Raw genomic sequence first — 19,399 nt, forward strand, 5'->3', positions numbered from 1 at the left:
TTACTCACGATAGAGATACTGAAGCTTAACTCAATACAAGACATAATGATAACAAAAGACAGTCTAATGAGATTAGCTATGACAAAATCTAAATGGCAATTTAAATGAAGTTTTATTCTCCCTATCGTAATGTCTCAGTCATAATCCATGGGGTAGAAAAGAAATTTGAGGACTATTATCTTTCATTTCAAGTTAGTTAACTCCTCATTACAATAATGGCAATGGCATAAGATGCTTCTAAGAAATAAAATGCTGTTTTGAAGAACACAGAATTGATTTCTAACTAGAGGCAGCACAAAATTTATTTATGCTCATATACTTTTATAAAAGTAAAGTATGCTACCTCATTACCTTAAATCAATGAGCAGAAATTAAGTGTTGGATGATTCTAAAATCCACTCCTACTTGTGATGTCGACATTTTAAATTGTTCAGATAAAGTAAAAAACTAAGGAAATGAAAAAAACTCCTAAGCCCTTAAACTTATTATTTGATAAAATTCTTGATTTAGCAAATAGGTGCCGAAATGTAGCATCAAACAAAAGTATATGCTTGTAATTTGTTACGTAAATCAGAAAAACTAACATGCACTTAATAAAATCCAAGTCGTGTATATGTATAAACACACATACATATATTTGTATGTGTAGATATGGGAATAGAGATAGGGACAGGTGGGCAGATCGTAAGACCGGTGGCAACTAGACATCAAGTATGGAAAGAGTGCAAAGGATGTGGTAGGGCTACTTTATATCTTAACAAAATGTTAAAACATTAGCTGTTTGTTACTAAGAAAAAAATGTGGTCCCAACCAACTACCCTTGTTTCAAATTCTGCTAATTTCCACTTGGTCCCCAGGTTAGAAAAAGAAAATCTTAAGAAAAAGAAATCCGTCACACTATTCCTTTTCTGCCGTGCAGAACAATGTATTTCTGAGATGATTCCAGTTTTTCTGCTAACAAATTGACAGAGAAATCACATTTGATTTACTTTCATTACTTTCCTTTTAGATCTCAATTTTAAGGAGCAGTGGGTGTAATGAACAGAGCAATAATTCTGGAGTAGGTGGTCATTGTGATTGATTTAGGAGACATTTGCCAAGACAGAGATAAAGTAGACTGAATATCTAACCGACCTAAAATTTATCACAAAATATACCCCATAAGAAGTATTTATAAGCTCCGGGTTACTGCAAGATACAATGATAGGAAAAAAATCATGACTTAAGAAATTGATTTAAAAAATAAACAATAGGCCAGAGTTGCTTTAAAATGGCAATCCTAAATTCACACAGATGCAGAACAAACCATAATGAAAGAGATTATTTTGCTTTGACAATCTGAATATAAATCAAGCTCTAATTAAAAACATTTATAAAAATTTTATTGGGTAGAAGACAAAAAAAGTTTTTGAAATATTTACTGTATAGGTACTCCTATTTTTGACCAAAAATACATAACTACTAATATAAAATGGTCCAGTTGATCTATTTGCTGATGTGTTCCTCTAAAACCTGACTCTTGTTTTTCATGCAAAGAGAAATAATTTCCTGGTAGAAAGAACTACAGATATTATAATAACAAGTTGGATACTGGTTTGGCAAACAGGTAGGGATAGTGCAGGGGATAGGCATGCATTTTATGGCTCTCCCTCCATTAGAGGAATGAACAAGATGTGAGAGTAACACAAAAGTTTGCTGCCATTTTACCCTAGAGAATGTTTCATCCAAATCCCTCAACCTATGGTTTGAGCCTGCTTTCCACTGCTTGGGTTCTCCAGTTTTCTTGCAGATGTTTTGTCTACGCCTTACAGAATCCTGATGCTTTCACACCAGAGAGACACACTCAGAACCCCATAAACAGGACACACAGAAACATGTGAGGCATCATTATAACACCTAATCTCTGACCCAGTTGTAAAAGGAGCCAATGCAGTTTGCTTAAAGATCAACTTAAAGATTCTACTTAGATGTGATTGCTCTCAACCAGCCCATTGTACACACTGTCTTTTTTTTTTCTTTTTTTTTCTTTTCTTTTCTTTAAGATCAACAGCATTTGATGGTATCCTTGCATTGGTTATCTCTCACCCCTACCTGCACAAAACTTTCTTTTATATCACAACCTTTTAAGGTCTAGTCTGTTTTTATTCACCTAGCCAATCCATTAGCATTCAAAAGGGCTAAGGTATTATGCCTAGGTATGGGCTCAACTATTTTGCAACATGGTAAATTTGGAGACATTTAGGAGGAACACTAAAAAAAGGAAAAGGAGAATTCATACCAGGAAAACAAAAATGTACCTGAAAAGATGACTTAGTAAAAGAAAAGAAACCATGAGAACCTATTATATATACTTCATAATGTTGACAGGACTTGGTTCATAAGCTCAATACTTTTTCTTCATCTCAGTGTCAACATAAAAGAATAAGAGAATTTAAGAGCTAGTAGAGATTTCATAGATTATCTAAATGGTAGATTCTCAACATGGGCACCCACTGACATTTTGAGCCAAATAATTCTTTGTGAAGAGCTCTCCTGTGTTTTGTAGGATGATTAGCAGCATCTCCAGTCACTATTCACTAAATACCAGAAACATCACTCCATCTAGTTGGGAATCAGAAATGTCTGCAGACATTTCCAAATGTCCCCTGGAGAACAAAAGTGCACCAACCTGAGAACCACTGCTCTACAACATCATGTCCCATTTGTGTGACTAGAGAAAATTTCTGTTGCAATCCTTAAGAGGTATAGGCATGTTGTCAAACACATATGCAGACATATTAAAGGAATTTAAAACAAGATCATGGTTCCTAAAAGGCTAAATTTCTCCAGCAAGAACAATAATACTTGTTCTGTTTATTTAGATGCCTAGAAGACCAGAGTGACACAGAAGTTGTTATATTGCTCACCTTTTGAAAAAATGCTTTCAGGTAATTATAAGATAGAGGATAGATCTATAAAATATTAGGGACACGTGATGGACTGAATGTTGTGTCCCCCCCCCCCCATTCATATGTTGAAACCCTACCTCCTGGTATGATGATAGCAAGAAGTGGGACCTTTAGGAAGGTAATTAGGGTTAGATGAGGCCAGTGGGTGGAGCCCTCATGCAGGACTAGTGTCCTAGTAAGAGTCACAAGAGAGCTTGCTTCCTTTCTTTGCTCTCCACCCTGTGAGGATACAAGAAGAAAGGAAGTCTGCAACCGAAGAAGGCTCTCACCAGAACTTGACCATGCTGGCATCTTCATCACAGAATTCCAATCTCCAGACCGTGAGAAATAAATTTCTTTTGTTTATAAGCCAGCCAGACTATTGTAGTTATAGCCACCAGAACAGATTAGGACATTATCATGAAATCAGAAATTTATCAGATTGGCTATGGTACAATTAAGAGCTTAGTGCTCTATGGCTATTAGCTGGAGAGCGTGAAATCCTTCTAAGCAGGTTTACAGCATTTAAGAGCTGTACATACAGATAAAATTAGAAGACAGACCAATCTGTTCTCAAATCCAATATTTAGTAACTGTATGATCTGGGGCAAATTACTTCATTTCTCTGTACTTCTCTTTCCCCATTTGGAAATTTCAAATGACAATATAATCACTGGGAAGTTTAAAAAAGACTTTAATTGAGCTTTGCTAGGTATAGACCTCAGTTAATGCTATGTGATTAATAAATAGTAACAGTTATTATTAATATCAGTTGTAAAAGTTGTAAATTTTATCTTATAAAGCTTAAATCCTTGGCTTTCAGAGTTGGTTTATATAGAGTCCTGGCTGAAAATCTTTTTTCCAATTTGTCAGTTAATGACAATGGAAGAATCAGTTTTGAGATAAACGGTCTCTGAACCCTTGTGAGGCTGGCATGTTTTCCTTGTGCTAGCTAACTTATTTAACATTACATGTGTACACGTTTTCTCCCATCTGGGTGGCAAGTATCCTTATTGGAAGTATGCCATGTTGTACTTATTTTTTTCTAATATCACCCCAAAATAAGTGGGAATAACAACAAGCACTCAGTGTCAGAGCATGTATAACTTGCACCTCTTTATGCCTAGAAAATTCAGGAAGAAGAATCATTATCTACCTAAAAATTAGAAAAGTACATTAAGTATTACAAAAAGTTCCTTTTAAAAATAAACCACTCATTCCAAAAAAACCTCAACTTGGGACTGTCAAATTAGCCACTATTAGCTAAGTGCTATTCTCCAAAAATCTGAATCTGACACTTGGTACTCCTGTCTATATATTTTTCTTCTTATTCTACAATACTGTATCAAGTAGGTTCTATATTTAGCTTCCCATTTTTTACATTATCAAATAATACTTATGCCATAATAATTAGCCTTTTGTCACCTGAATTTTCAATTGTGGTTGCAACATGAAATAACAACACCTACCATTATAGTGTTTAATTGTGTCAATGGTTAAGAATCTCTTCACCACAAGATATGCAGAGCCAGGTTCAGCTAATGAACTCCACCGAAGAACCTGTTCCAACACATTTTCTGTATAGTGAAGGGGGCGTTCTGCAAAAAATAAAACCAAATCAAACTGAAAAAAAATTATAACAGTTTTTATAAATTAAAAAAAACTTTAAAAAAGATCTGTGTGCAATAAAAAATATAACCGTATCTTATGTTATACCATAATAATTCTTAGACTACCTAAAAGAGACCCTAACACCTAGAACACCATTAAGAATATGATGAAATTTAGCTTATAAATGAATGTGTTCATGGACATTTGTTATTCAGCTATTAAAAAAAAAACTTCAGAGGTGCTATCCTTTAGATAAAAATCTCAGAAATAACGCTATCCTTTTGTAAAAGAAACCAGTTTCTTATTCTATATTCTTTTTAATTCAGGTAACATTGTGCTTTGCTTACGGAAAGCTATTTGCATAGGCAAGTACTTAATTGCAAAAGGACTAGCAAAGTTAATTTTGTTCAGTAGTAATAACCTTTGTTTTTTTTAATTTTTTTTTATTTATTTATGATAGTCACACACACAGAGAGAGAGAGAGAGGCAGAGACACAGGCAGAGGGAGAAGCAGGCTCCATGCACCGGGAGCCCAATGTGGGATTCGATCCCGGGTCTCCAGGATCGCGCCCTGGGCCAAAGACAGGCGCCAAACTGCTGCGCCACCCAGGGATCCTAGTAATAACCTTTGTTTATCCCAACATGATTATCATGTTATTATTTTTTATTAATACCAGTGAACAATTTATAGCTGATAATATCATAGTCAATTAATATGAAATTATAAAATGTGCCTTCAACAGAGAATGGATCAAAACAGTCATAAAATACTTCTAAGTCATTTATGTCTATTAGTGAAAATATCAATCAGAAATTTATGTTATTAAATGTTATATAATATTATACATTAATAGTCCAAAAGCAAGAAGTTAATGACATCTTACAGACTTCTTCTTAATAAGTACTCATCTATATGTTTTATTTTAGGTAATCATATTTTTAAATGTATCACAAATTTTTAGCATAGAGTTAAAAAAAATCTGGCTTTTACGATTACAATCAAAGCTTCATAGATAGTTTTTTTCCTGATCAAAATATGACAATCAGTTAATAAAATATTACAACAGAAACATGCTCAGAAAGAAGGAAATTCAAACCTTTTCACAGCACCCTGAAAATGGCATAATTGAAATAGCAAGAACATCAGCTTTAACATAAAGATGCTGATGTTGGTCTCTCAAGATCATAGCCATATATAAGTCAGTTCAACTCTTTCATCCCTTCCTAAATACAAAGAGCACCTCATTCTTGTTTTTCATTTTCAGTTGAAGTATGAATGTTAATGACAAACAGCAAAGAGCATGTCAAGAGCATCATACTCATTTGGTAACCATGATATTTTCATTGGTGGTAAAATCAAAAGTAAAATGACCAAATATATCACATCCTTAATACTGATCTTCCCTGCTATGACCACAGCATTCCAGAATATCAATAATCTCAAGTCCACAGAAGAAGAAAACAATTTTTTTCTGCTTCCAGTGTAAAGAATCAGATTTCTGCTAACTGTTCAGTATAATGAAATGCAATTCTGCATTCTGTGCTTATTGGAGCAAGCTGACTCACTATGACAATGGCAATTACAAGAAAAAAAAAAACACAAACAACAACAACAACAAAAAACTTGAGAAACTAGGCCATACATCTTAAAGACAAATCTACCTATTTACAAATACACTTCTTGCACATAGCAGACAGCTACGTACATAACAGACATTCAATAAATAAATACTCAAGGAGTGAAGTATCTTGTCAATTTCTACAGAAAATATTTGCAAATGAATCAGCAAAGTTTTTTTTTTTTTTTTTTAAGATTTTGTTTATTTGTTCATGAGAGACAGAGACAGAGACACAGGTGGAGGGAGAAGCAGGCTCCATGCAGGGAGCCCAATGTGGGACTCGATCCCGGGACTCCAGGATCACAACCTGAGCCAAAGGCAGGCACTTAACGCTGAGTCACCCAGGCATCCTTAGACAAAATTCTTTGTAAACCAGACTAAATCTTCTGTGCTTTTTATCAATTCCATTTTTCTTGAAGTAATTTTCTAAAACATTTGACAAAAATAATAATTTCCCATAAGTTAAAAAAAATAATTTCCCATAAGTTGCCAAAGTTATAAATTCAATTGTTGACTACTCCATAAATAGTTGTCTTCTATTAATGGAGGTTATACTTAGAATAACTATTTTTTTTAAAAGATTTTATTCATTCATTCATGAGAATACACAGAGAGGAGAGAGAGGCAGAGACACAGGCAGAGGGAGAAGCAGGCTCCACACAGGGAGCCCGACATGGGACTCGATCCCAGGTCTCCAGGATCAGGCCCTGGGTGGAAGGTAGTGCTAAACCACTGAGCCACCCAGGCTGTCCTTTTTTTAAAAATGAAAATAACTAGTAATAGCATGAGTACTTTTCACATTTGACATTATCTAATTCTTGGTTCTACTACTTGCAATCTTTGGAACACTACTGACACCATTAACAGTTGCCATTTCTGGAATAACTATGTATGAGACATTATCTATATATCTGATACTTTGCATCCATTGTCACTTTTAATCTACACAGCATTCTTCATTAGGTATCATTCATATTACATGCATAAAACCCAAGGATCAGAGTCGACATCCCTAAAGTCAAACCCTACCTTGTTCAAGGGAAGAACAAAGATTTGAACCTCAAATCTATCTGACTTCCAAGCCCAATGTTTTTAAACGCCACACTTAAGTTTTATTTTGGGTAACTAAGTAAATCCCCAAAATGATTTTCTCACATGAAATCTGGGGGAAAAAAAAGCATCAACTTGCTAAGATTTTTTTGAGGGCCAAAACAGGTAACAAAAGTGAAAAACAGTGTCAGTTTGTGCTTCTCCCTTAATTTGCTTATCTTTGGTGAGAAGATGGTAGAAAGAATACCAAGAAAGTTTCAACATCCTGCACTTAAGGAATTGGACAAGTCCACAATTGGTTTGGAAGTGAGAATTGTATTCCTAACTGGAACACAGTATCTGGATTGAAACAAAATCTCCCTCTTCTTTATTACAAGAAGATTTGTATGAAAAAGAGGGTCACTACAAGTAGATACTACAGTGATAGTTCTAAAGTGTTCTTAGCTATAGTGAAGTCACAGTATAACTGGGACTGTAGATATAGAAGTAAATATAGATTTGCAAAAAAAATTTGTCAAGTATGTTTTTCTCATCAGTATCATAGTATGAAATACTTCAGAAGAATGAAAATCCTGACGGATCCAAGTTTCTTCATTTAAAGCAAGAGCTGAAACATGAGATGAAAAGATAGGCGTTATTAGACTATCAAATGCCACATTTATAAAATAGCATTAAAATCCACCTTAAGAGATAATAAGGCAGGAAAAATTGAGACATCAAACATTGCTGGAATATAAATTCCTACAAATAAACAAGTATTTATAGTTCCATTTGCAACCATCTGTCATGATAGATTATATGGTATGCACATCATCTGGCATTAGGGCATTACTAGAAATAAATAACTCAGTTGCACACTGTGTCTAGTACAAAAATTGCTGAAAATTCACTGCAGTTATTTGAGAAGAAAAGGTAAAGGTGGTTATTTAGCTAGGTAAATCACATTATCAATATCTTAAAATTAGGTTCACAGAATAAACCTGGCCTCCCTTGTTAAAGAGAGAGCTATCCATTTTCCACTCCAAATAATAGGCATCGTCCTTAAATTTCTGGCAATAATGACACAGGACTTCCTGAAACGATGATTCCCCCAATAGTTAAATTCTTAGTGCCGAACTAAGAGCTATGCAAATTTTTCTCTGTCCCATCCACACAATCAGAGAGTCCTGTCTACAATCAGAGGGTGAAAGTACTTTCTGTGTCATCAGGAGAGGGGCTAGAAAGAATCTTGATTAAAAATGTACACATTGGGATCCCTGGGTGGCACAGCGGTTTAGCGCCTGCCTTTGGCCCAGGGCGCAATCCTGGAGACCCGGGATCGAATCCCATGTCGGGCTCCCGGTGCATGGAGCCTGCTTCTCCCTCTGCCTATGTCTCTGCCTCTCTCTCTCTCTCTCTCTCTCTCTCTCTCTCTCTCTCTCTGACTATCATAAATAAATAAATAATAAAAAAATGTACACATCTTCCATATCACAGTAACTATGAGGAAGAAACAAGAAAACGCTGTTATGATATTGCTTCAGAGAAAGTAACTGCTTCACAAACTTGAACCTCTCAGTGAAGAAGCTTACTTAAATGAGTGCCTCCCCCACCCCAGTGGTTATTAGTTTATTTTCTTTTCCAGCATGTGAATGCCCTGAGGATATAGGACTAATCTGCAAAAGACAGCTTTGGTTTTAAGATGAAGAATTAAAATAAAAGCATACTTGAGAAGGTTAGCTCTGGATAAAGGTGATACCCTCTTCTTGGATGGGTTTCAGCATGTCTTAATGACTGGCAAGCAGTGGGTTAAGGATGCTTGGTATCTTTCAAAGAATCAGACAAAAAATGACTTTTTTTTCCTGTCTGGTACAAATTTCAAAGGTCTTACCAGATATTCACTTAGAGGGAAAACTAATTCATAAATTATCTAAGCCTAGAATCTATCTAACTCAGCTTTACATATAAATTCTCAAAATATAGTTTTACTAAGACACATTTTTCCATCAATCTAACTACCATATTAGCAAAATAAGATCACTCTTTGTCTGTTGGAACCTAATCCCCAATGTGATGGTATTAGTAGACAGGGCCTTTTGGAGGTCATGAGCACAGAACCCTCATGAATGGGATTTTGTAAAATAAGAGAGACCCCAAAGAGCTCCCTCCACCATGTGAGCGAGCAAAGACAGCCCTCTATGAAGCTGGAAGCAGGCCATCACCAGACACTGAATCTGCTGTCACCTTGATTTTGTGAAATTTCCTAACCTTCAGAACTACACTGTGAAAAATAATTTCTACTATTTATAAGCCCCCATCTACAGATTGGTTATAGTGGTCTGAATGGACTAAGACACCATTTCACCAATGACAATAATGATGTTAATGATACATGAGTCACAAATCAACATGTGTCTGCATTAATAGTTGTCACATCTATGGTAATTCCATTTATAGGCTTACAAATCTATTTTAATTATCCTGAACCACATAGGAGTATCTGAGCATTTATATAATACATATTTTCCTCTTATTTTTATATAATTAGGGAAGCCTATTAATTTCTTAAAAAGTATAATAGCTTAACTCAAAGAGTAAAGGGAACATTACAAAATATTTATTATAAAAAGGGGCAATGGATATGATAGGGTAGAAACTTATTGCTTTAAAGTTTACTCACACTTAAAATCCAGCACTTCTGGTTCACTTATTTACCTATTTACCTATTGATTTATTTTTGTTTACTTTGTTACTTGGGGATTTATACTCACATTTGAAAAAGCAGCAATTCCTTGCTGACATTCTTCCTATCAACTACAATCTTGTAACTACCAACGCCTTCACTTTTATCTTCTTTTTATATTTCACTTTATCTTCCCTGCATGTTACTAGAAATAAAGCTTTTAACATTTCAGAAGGTCAGATGGAGTGCACAGGTTCCCATCTGCTTCAGAAGCCAGCAAAATCATAGGCCCCTCTGATGCTTTCTTAGCACTGCTCCCTTAGAAGCAGTAAAAATGATCTTAGTTTCCTCTTCTGGAGAATTCTACTTAAAAAGTTGACCAAATATTAAAACCATGCCAAATCTGAATTCTTAACTCCATCAAATGTATTTTCTTGGTGTACATGGGGTGTTCCTTTGGTTATATATTTAGATAGTCACGAATTGAAACAACTTGAGGTCTCCTACGTCTTTTTATATTTTCATCAAGATAACTTTTTTAATTGGAGAGAAGGAACAACAAGTAAAAACTCAATAGAGTCTTACCATTTGTGATGAACTGATTGTCATATGCAAATTGATACTCATTTTCAGAGGAAGCAAGAGAGATCTCATTTCCCAAGAAAAGTCTAATAATGATGTTTCCAGATACACTGCAATCTCTCTTCTAGCTATATATTATACTTCCTTCCTATCCTCCTTCATTCTGCTTGCTCCTTCAGTCAGGAGCACCAATGCCCAAAGGCACAGAGCTCCAATGATGTGACACAGGGAAATGCATTGACTTAATTCCTGAGAGATTAAGGGCAGCAGGGAGAGGCTGGCTACCCCAAATCCATGATTCATGATTTTGCTGAGGATATCCTAATAAAAACAACAGAAACAGAAGCATTTAGGAAACAATCAGCTATCTAAGAACTAACCAGGGCCTTGAGATCTATCTCCTAGTGATTCCTAATTTGTAAGCAGGAGTCACTTTGCATGTACCTTTCACATTTTGATACAGCTAATCACAGTCCAAGTCACTCAAGTCCAGAATGCATCTATTTTTTGTACCACCTTAGTTAACAAGATATTTGTAGGAAATGTTCCACACCAATGCACTATGTTAGAGATAGTGACAGATATAAAGGTCTAAAAAAATATGGTAAATGTCCTGAAAAACATATGGTCTAGGACAGAATCAGATGTATATACATTACTATTCTACTAGTCTGATAATATGCAGTATTATAGATCAATAAACAAATAATCAGAAAAAGCTCAGTGAAAACTATGTTCATCTAAACATCAACATGGAAGAAGGGTTATTTGAACTGGATCTTGAAGGATGGGCAATTAGAAAATAACAAAAGGGTTTTAAACCCTTAAAGGGTGGAACAATATGATCTTATTTGTGATTCAGAAAGATACTTTTGGCAGTAATACTGACAGTTATCTTTTACTCACAATTATGATGAATCTAGTAACCTATCCCCTTTTCCTTAAAATGAAACAACAACAAAAATCAAAAGACTATACCACCCATATACCTATAGTAATGCAAAACTGTGCTTCACCAGTAGACTTTAATTGCATGGCAGCTATGTACAAGGCACTATGCCAGACACTAAAGACAAAAGAAAGAAAGCCCCTCTTTCCTTCTAAGGAGTTCTCATCAAGAGACAAATATAAACCCACGTGATAGGCACTATAAGAAAATATAAGACAAAGTGCAATGGAACCTTTAGTATGGGTTTTAAAGGTCAACAGGCAGGCCAGATGGGGGAGAGTAAAGGTACAGTGGGAAAACCCCAGCTCCTCCAGGTTGGGCAAGCACAGAGGAGGAGGGGATTGTCTATAGAGAACATGTAAAGTGAGAAAAGATAGCAAAGGAGATGGAGTCAGCAGAAATCTATCACGTAGGGGATAGACAGAAGAAGTGACAAATAAGATAAAACAGTGAGAGGGCCAGGAGGAGAAACCACACAGCATCGAAAACATTGAAGACCTTCAAAGGGAATGGGAAAGGGAAAGGGAATGGTCATTAACAATAAAGGCTACAGAGAGGACAAAAAAAAAAAAAACCTGAAGCAAAGAAGGTGAGCTTCTAAGCTCACCTGAGCTTAGAAGTAGTGGGCCGGGGACCCCTGGGTGGCGCAGCGGTTTGGCGCCTGCCTTTGGCCCAGGGCACGATCCTGGAAACCCAGGATCGAATCCCACATCGGGCTCCTGGTGCATGGAGCCTGCTTCTCCCTCTGCCTATGTCTCTGCCTCTCTCTCTCTCTCTGTGACTATCAGAAATAAATAAAAATTAAAAAAAAAAAAAAGAAGTAGTGGGCCGCAGTGCTCATCTGCTGGAGCGCTTCCTGTACATGGGGATGACTGAATATGGGGAGACACAGTGTGAACCAACACTAAACCATGGGAGCCACTGACTCCTCACAATGAATAGTATAAAATTACTTTTTAATACAGATTAGATTTTTAAAGAACTATGTTTTCATGCTTGATATGAAAACATCAAGATGAACTAACAAAAAGACAAAGTATCTGACATCCCATTTCCTTCTAACACTGACTGCAACACTCCTAATAATACACGATGGGGTATTTTGATGTTGAATTTCAATTTCTATCTTGAGCTTGCAGGTGGCAAGACTACTTTTGGCGGTTTGACAAGTATACTTGAAAGGGTCCCAAGACCTGAGGAGGTATCAGCTAGACAGATGGTCAAGGTACAAAGATATTCTGCATCTTTTCTTTTTTTTTTTTCCTACAGGTCTTTAACCACCAAATGGTGTCATTAGAATGTAAAGCTTATTCAGCATTTGACTACTGGGGTAGTCAAGGTGTTTTCAAAGCTCCCTTTATCCTCCCACGTCTGAGATAAAAGATGGCAAAATATCTGATTCACTCCACTACAGACAGATGAAAGGGGAAAATCCAAAAAAGAAGCTTCCACTAGGCTTAACACAAATTGTCTTTTAAAATAACAAATCATCTTTTAAATGAACATTCTTTGTTTTTGTTAAAAGGGTAACATATCGAAATGAGGTAGGTGGCCATTTAGAATATTATTACAAATCAAACCGCTTGTCCTTATAAACAAAGGCCTATTTCGTAAAGCAGCAACATAGCACCTAATGCTTTGCACTATATTTTTATAGTCAATTAAATAATCTAACTGTTGAGATGAGTAAAATCATAGGAGGGCAACCTCAAGGGGCAATAACATACTAACACACGCACCAAGGTAGAAGGGAATTCAAAATGAGATATTAATCTTTAAAAAGCATAAAATGTCTGTAATGACTTGTCACAAAAATAGTACTTCTTCACACTGTAAGGAAGTTAAGAATATTAGCATGAAAATCACTTACCTAGCTCTTCATTTTCAATGACTTCAAATGTGGCCCAGATATCGCCTTTCGTAGGAATTATATTTTTTATTGCTAATATATCATTAGTTAATTCCTCTGCTTCCATCACTGGAGATATCTACGAGAGAGGTAAAGTTTCTTCAGAAGGAATGTCAGACACAGAAGTCAACTAATGACAGAGCCAGTAGTGCTCTCACCCCATCTACCAACTTACTTAAAATGCTCCAAGTTTCTTACTTAGTTGCTTACCTAGCTTCTCTAAGCACATAGAAAACACAGCCTGTTCAGATCTTCTCCATAAAATATTTTAATGTGAGTGCAAAAAAAAAGATGTTATAATATAGACATCAGGAAGAATTTTTTTCTTGCTTAGTGATCAATTAGCTCACTCAAGGAGGGAAGACTATACCTAGTCATACGCAGAAAGACCTTCACCAGACAATGAATCCAGTGGTATTCCAGGACTAACAATTTTCATTCATCAGTTCAATAATCAAGAGTTCAAAATGGTTTGGTTTGTTCAGTCTGGGCCCTGAATTACACACAATCAACTGCTGTCTACTATGCCAAAAAGCCCCAGGGTTTCAGTGGTCTGTGGTGTGCCCTGCCTGCCAAGTGACAGATGGTGGGCTACCAAAGCATGCTGGAGCCAGGACTGCAGGGCAGAGGGCAGAGTGTGCAGTGCCAGCCTTGGGGCCAGCTCCACAAGAGTCCCACAGCCTCAGGCCATAGCATAAGCAACACCATCTTCTTCAGGGAGTTTTGGGATTTTTGATTTGTTTCTTCTTGCTTCTGTTTCTGCCAATCTTAAATGCATACTGGACAAAAGCAAGCTGGCTTTTCTCAGTATGAATTTAGTTATAATGTTGAACAAACAGAAGATGTTTTAAGCATTAGGATATTGCAACTGCAACCTAGTTTGTATAATTTCAGTAAAGTATGTTAACTCTTTAAAAGTTTCTTCAAAAAAGAATGTGCTCATTACCATTTCTCCTGTCCATTCTTGACCACAAGCATATTACACACATATAAGAAACAAAACACTTTTTGTTACAGTTAACTCCTACAATCTATCTCCTGGACTTTGTGGAATGTATAGTGGAATATATTAATGATACAATAAAGTATACTGGTTTCTATTTTTAAAAGTCCAATGAAATATAATCTTAAAAAGAATTTAAAAAGCCCTCTATCTGGGAAAATCAGAAAACTTTAAGTAATAGAAACATTAGATGAATCATTTCAATGATGTTGTTCATCTGAACAGCTTTAACATTTTTAAAAAAAGATTTTATTTATTTATTCATGAGAGACACAGAGAGAAAGAGGCAGAGACAGAGGCAGAGGGAGAAGCAGGCTCCATGCAAGGAGCCTGATGTGGGACTTGATCCCAGGACTCCAGGATCATGCCCTGGGCCAAAAGCAGGCACTAAACTGCCGAGCCACCCAGGGATCCCTCACATTTTTTTTTTTTTAAGAAGCATAACCCTTTTTTTCTTTCGTTTTTAAAAATATTTTATTTATTTATTTGTGTGAGAGAGAGAGAGAGGCAGAGATACAGGCAGAGGGAGAAGCAGGCTGCCTGTGGGGAACCTGATGTGGGACTCCATCATGGGACCCAGGGATCATGACCTGAGCCAAAGGCAGATGCTCAACCACTGAGCTACCCAGGTGTCCCGAAGCATAACCCTTTCTTAAAATAATAAATTACGGAGAAACCAAACTGTGAAAGAGTCAGCAGGGAGTGACTCAGGTTGACATAGGAATGGAGAAACAGAACTCCATTCCTTGTCCCAGAAGACTCCCAAGGACAAAAAAAATTCCTAGAACTACTAGAACTACAAAAAGCACGCTTTGGGAATTATTACTCTAAGGAATATACAAATCAGTATGATGACCATGAGGTTAGAAATGGGATGACCCCGGTTTGTGCTGGCCTTAATACTTTTAATTCCCAGTTTGTTTTCATGTAAACTTGAGACATTACTTGCTTCACCTACCCCCTGGGGCTGAGGTAATGACCAACTGAAATAAATATAACTGAAGAGTTTTCTAAAGTCTTAAGCATGAAGCAAATGTTAATGATTATTTTTATACAGCTTTCGTTGTTTTTAAAGAGAATTTGGGAGTTGTTATAGGTGAAACTAGACAGTCCTTTATGGGCATACACTTAAAATAAGTAAGAAATTTGTTCAATTGTAATAGCTTGTGTTATGGTCTTTTAAGTAGGACAAAATTAAAATGAGCTATTAGAGAGTTTGTGTGTAGAGGGAGTTAGGTCATGTGCTCTGAATACCTCTTCTAGTTACTGATGAACCTGTGCTGACTGTATCTACTACTTCCTTGTGTCCCCTATTACCAACATACCACCATCAGCGTAAGAAATTTGATGTCAAGGTTCCTGCCCTCTTAGGGACAAAACTTATGATTACAGTAGTTCACTCTATGTTCTCAGTGAGTTAATGACCAGTGCTACACAGACTTAATATATAATCAATTAAAAAAATACAGATTAATAATTACAATGTATTTAACAAAACTAAAGTCCAGAAATACATAAAACTTTAAATCTTAGACTTTAGATGGCAGAATGTTTTCCTCATCCCAAGAATGTAGTCTTAACTAAGCAGGAATCTGAATTATCACTGTTACTCTCCCTCAGGCAGACTAAGTACAGGATATGACCGCATAAGAAGGATACTTTAATTCAGGAAAAAAAAAGTATCATATTCCTAAAACAGAGAAGAATTGTCCAATATTCAAGTAAATTGAAAGACAGGAAGTCTAAAACACAAGAGTGGAAAGCATGCTTTGGGTATTATTACTCTAAGGAATATACAAAACAGTATGATGACCATGAGGTTAGAAATGGGATGACCCCAGTATCTGTTGGCCTTAATACTTTTAATTCCCAGTTTTTCATGTAAACTTGAGACATTACTTGCTTCACCTACCCCCTGGAGCTGAGGTAATGACCAACTGAAATAAATAATAAAAATAATATAGGACTAGTGGTATTAATTATTTATTAAACACTTATGTGCCAAGCAACTTACTGTTTTGCAATGCAGTATTTTAGTGAAGACTCACATCAATGATACAATGTAAATACTCTAATTTTTCCCCATTTTACAGGTGAAACAATTTCAACTCAGAGTAAGAGGAACAAAATTTGAGGTCAGGTTATTTTCTAGAACCTACAGAAAGTCCTAGCCATAACCTAGACCATCTAAGATGTTCTCTTTCCAAATGACTAAAACATGGAATTTCTGGAGGATATTGAAATAAAAAGTCAATCCTATCAATCAGCCCTTTGAACTGGACAGATAAAATACAAAAAAATAATGGAAAATTCAAGATACCTAATTACTGCATACTAATACTTGCAATTTCCAAAAGTTTACATCCATCTTGAGGACTCACCCGAATTATAATACTGCAGTCAGGTTCCTTCCTTTCAACATAGACTTCAATTAATAAATCTCCAGCCTGGGAAACCTAGAAAGGGGCAGATGTGAAAACAGCAAATGTAAGTATGACACTTAAGACAGAAAATCCTAGTCCTATTTCTAAATATTTCAAAGTAGTTGAATGAGCCTGTCAATAGCATGATACCGATTTTCCAGATGTGGTTGACAAGGAATCTACACAAATGATATAATTACAGTGCAATTTTTTTTCATCTCTTAGTCAAGAGTTTAATGTCCTAAAATACTCCTTATTCTTAGTAAAATAATGCATCTGGCTACAATGAGAATATGCTGACTTCAACAACAGAAATTATAAGAGCCATCACTATGTATATTACTAGGATAGGCAAAATGAGAAGTGAAAATGATCCATATGTAATTGCCCTCTAATCTACAGTGTGGGTATCATATCAATAATTAAAAGGGGAAATAGGTGTTGCTAAATTTTCAAAGAGGTATGTAAAAAATTGAAACTTGAGGATAAATTAGGTTGGAGCTATATTAAAGCTAAAAATAGAGAAAGTGTATTTAGCAAAAAAAAAGTGAAGTGATAGAATAAAGTAGATGAAGAAGATAAATTTTTATTTTAATTATCTTCAGCCAACCATTTACCGTTCTAATATTTGGGTCACTATGATAACCCAGGAGACATTTAGTGAAGGAGAGAAAATCCAGAAAACAAAAACCATAAACTATCACTATGTAGATCGACAGTATAATGTGGAAAAGATTAACGAAGAATCAAATAAATCTATGAAAAAATTTGGGATAGCTTTTTTCAGAAATTCCCTCAAGTTATGTAACCACTTAGAAATAATATCTCCCAACTAAAAAAAAATGATCATATTGGAGAAACAATCATTCTGAAGTTAAATTTGCCTAAAAATAAAACCTGATGAACAAATTAGTGAGGAAAACATTAAAAATGTACTTTGAGGAAGTGTTCTTAATTATTCTGGCTCTACAGACTTAGAATAGCTTATTTCTAATTTTTCTTCCTCACTTTTGATATGCTACACAAAAATTCAAGGGAAGAAAAGATACAGTTGACATTTCTACTTTTCACTGTGTTTGCATAAACAGCTCTCCAGGAAGGACACATTTTAAAAATTAAAAACGCAAACACAAAGGACTCATAGAGAGAAGCCAAAACAAGAATAGCTACGAAATTCAAACAGGGAGAAGACATGGAGGCTGTCAAAAAAATACACCATAGCAGAGTTTTGAATGCATTAGAGAAAAACACAAGCAAAAGAACAGGTTTCTCCGAAGTCCTCTACTTTTCTTGTCCAATTACTCTATTTTATAGACAATTCTTTTCTTCTATTTACTGACTTGTACTTAATTAAAAAGCAGCCAAGACTCATTTCATTGTTGTAGTATGAATACAAAAGATAAAAATGCAGGAGGACACTCATACTTCATCTAATAACAACATAGGTAATGCTGCCAAAGATTATCCTTTGGGCTCACACAACACTTTATTTCATGACTGAAACTCCCCAAAAAGCAGTAATTTAAGAGAACTGGTAAGTTAGATTTTTTTTTTTAGTGTTACAGTTAACTCCTCTGGAGGCTGCATTACTTACTTAAGGTCAAAATAGAGGAGAAGCTTTCTTAGGTAAGTAGGATATCACAGTACTAGTACTCAGGGATCTCGGGCACTAGAATGGAAGCCTTTACTCCCCGGCTTCTTATGGAATGGTACCTCCAATGACTTCTCTGATATCAGGAATAAGGTAAATTTAGAGTTTGATTAATAAGTTAGCATTTACCTCATTCCCTGTGTACATCTATAAAAAGAATATATTTGACCCATTGATATTATTTACATTGGTGTCCTGAATCCACTATAATTCCTAGTGATTAGAAGATTAAATATGAATTTTAAGAAAATCCAGTGAATGTTCATCAAACAAGGCAAGGTACGCTAGAAAACCGCAGGGCAACCTGAACACACAAATTTAATATATATAATGTGACTCAGGAAAGCAAAAGAAGATTTAGAAAATAGTCAATTTAAGACATAAATCAGCGTATGTGACAAAGATGACATTAGAAACATTCCACTAATATAATCATCTGAGAGCATGCAGAGCAAAAGCATAAAGGAAATAATTTATATTTTCAAAATCATAATGGAAAGAATCATTATAGAGCTGAATTTTCAATTTACTCTGGTATTTCTTTGGCTTTAAATGCTTCCTTTGAAATCCACTGGCATTTTTAATAGCGCATTTGTAACTAAAAATTGATTTTATAAAGGGCACTGATATGATTAATAATGATTTTTCCCTCTGTATTTTGAAAAATTTACATTAACATACTTTGGCATTTTGCATATAAGCAACATGCTGCAGAATTACACAACTATTTTATCTAGGTTCTTTTTCCCCCATTACTTTTATTTTGCTTCAAACAGGAACTTGAAAATAAATACAAGAAACATCTTTACTTACAACAGAAGTTTTTTGGTTTTTTTGTTGTTTTAATTTAATTTTTTTTTGTTTTTAATTCTTTGGAGATCTAACTATTTCTACTCACTTGAGTGTCTTTCCACTTGGTAATAAAGCTATTTTCTATGTCCATTTGTTTGACTTGGTCTTCTTTAACCTGTTTAAAATATAATTTGGGACATTCTAATAAAATACAAGGAGTG

General features: G+C 35.3%; 1 protein-coding gene across 6 annotated transcripts in view; it reads right to left on the bottom strand.

Moving 5' to 3' along the window:
* Positions 1-19,399, bottom strand: part of ARAP2 (ArfGAP with RhoGAP domain, ankyrin repeat and PH domain 2) — a 188,644-nt gene that overhangs the window by 38,432 nt on the left and 130,813 nt on the right. For 5 of the 6 annotated variants that reach the window (XM_055326211.1, XM_055326212.1, XM_055326209.1 and 2 more), the window contains exons 24-27: positions 19,285-19,353; positions 16,694-16,768; positions 13,271-13,388; positions 4,397-4,525 (exon numbers count right to left, since the gene is read on the bottom strand). In XM_055326211.1, the coding sequence (XP_055182186.1) occupies positions 4,397-4,525; positions 13,271-13,388; positions 16,694-16,768; positions 19,285-19,353 (391 nt within the window). The remainder of the gene's footprint in view (positions 1-4,396; positions 4,526-13,270; positions 13,389-16,693; positions 16,769-19,284; positions 19,354-19,399) is intronic. The other variant, XM_055326215.1, reaches the window with a different exon arrangement.

The sequence above is a fragment of the Nyctereutes procyonoides genome, unplaced genomic scaffold (assembly GCF_905146905.1).
Source record: "Nyctereutes procyonoides isolate TBG_1078 unplaced genomic scaffold, NYPRO_anot_genome, whole genome shotgun sequence".
Lineage (NCBI taxonomy): Eukaryota > Metazoa > Chordata > Mammalia > Carnivora > Canidae > Nyctereutes > Nyctereutes procyonoides.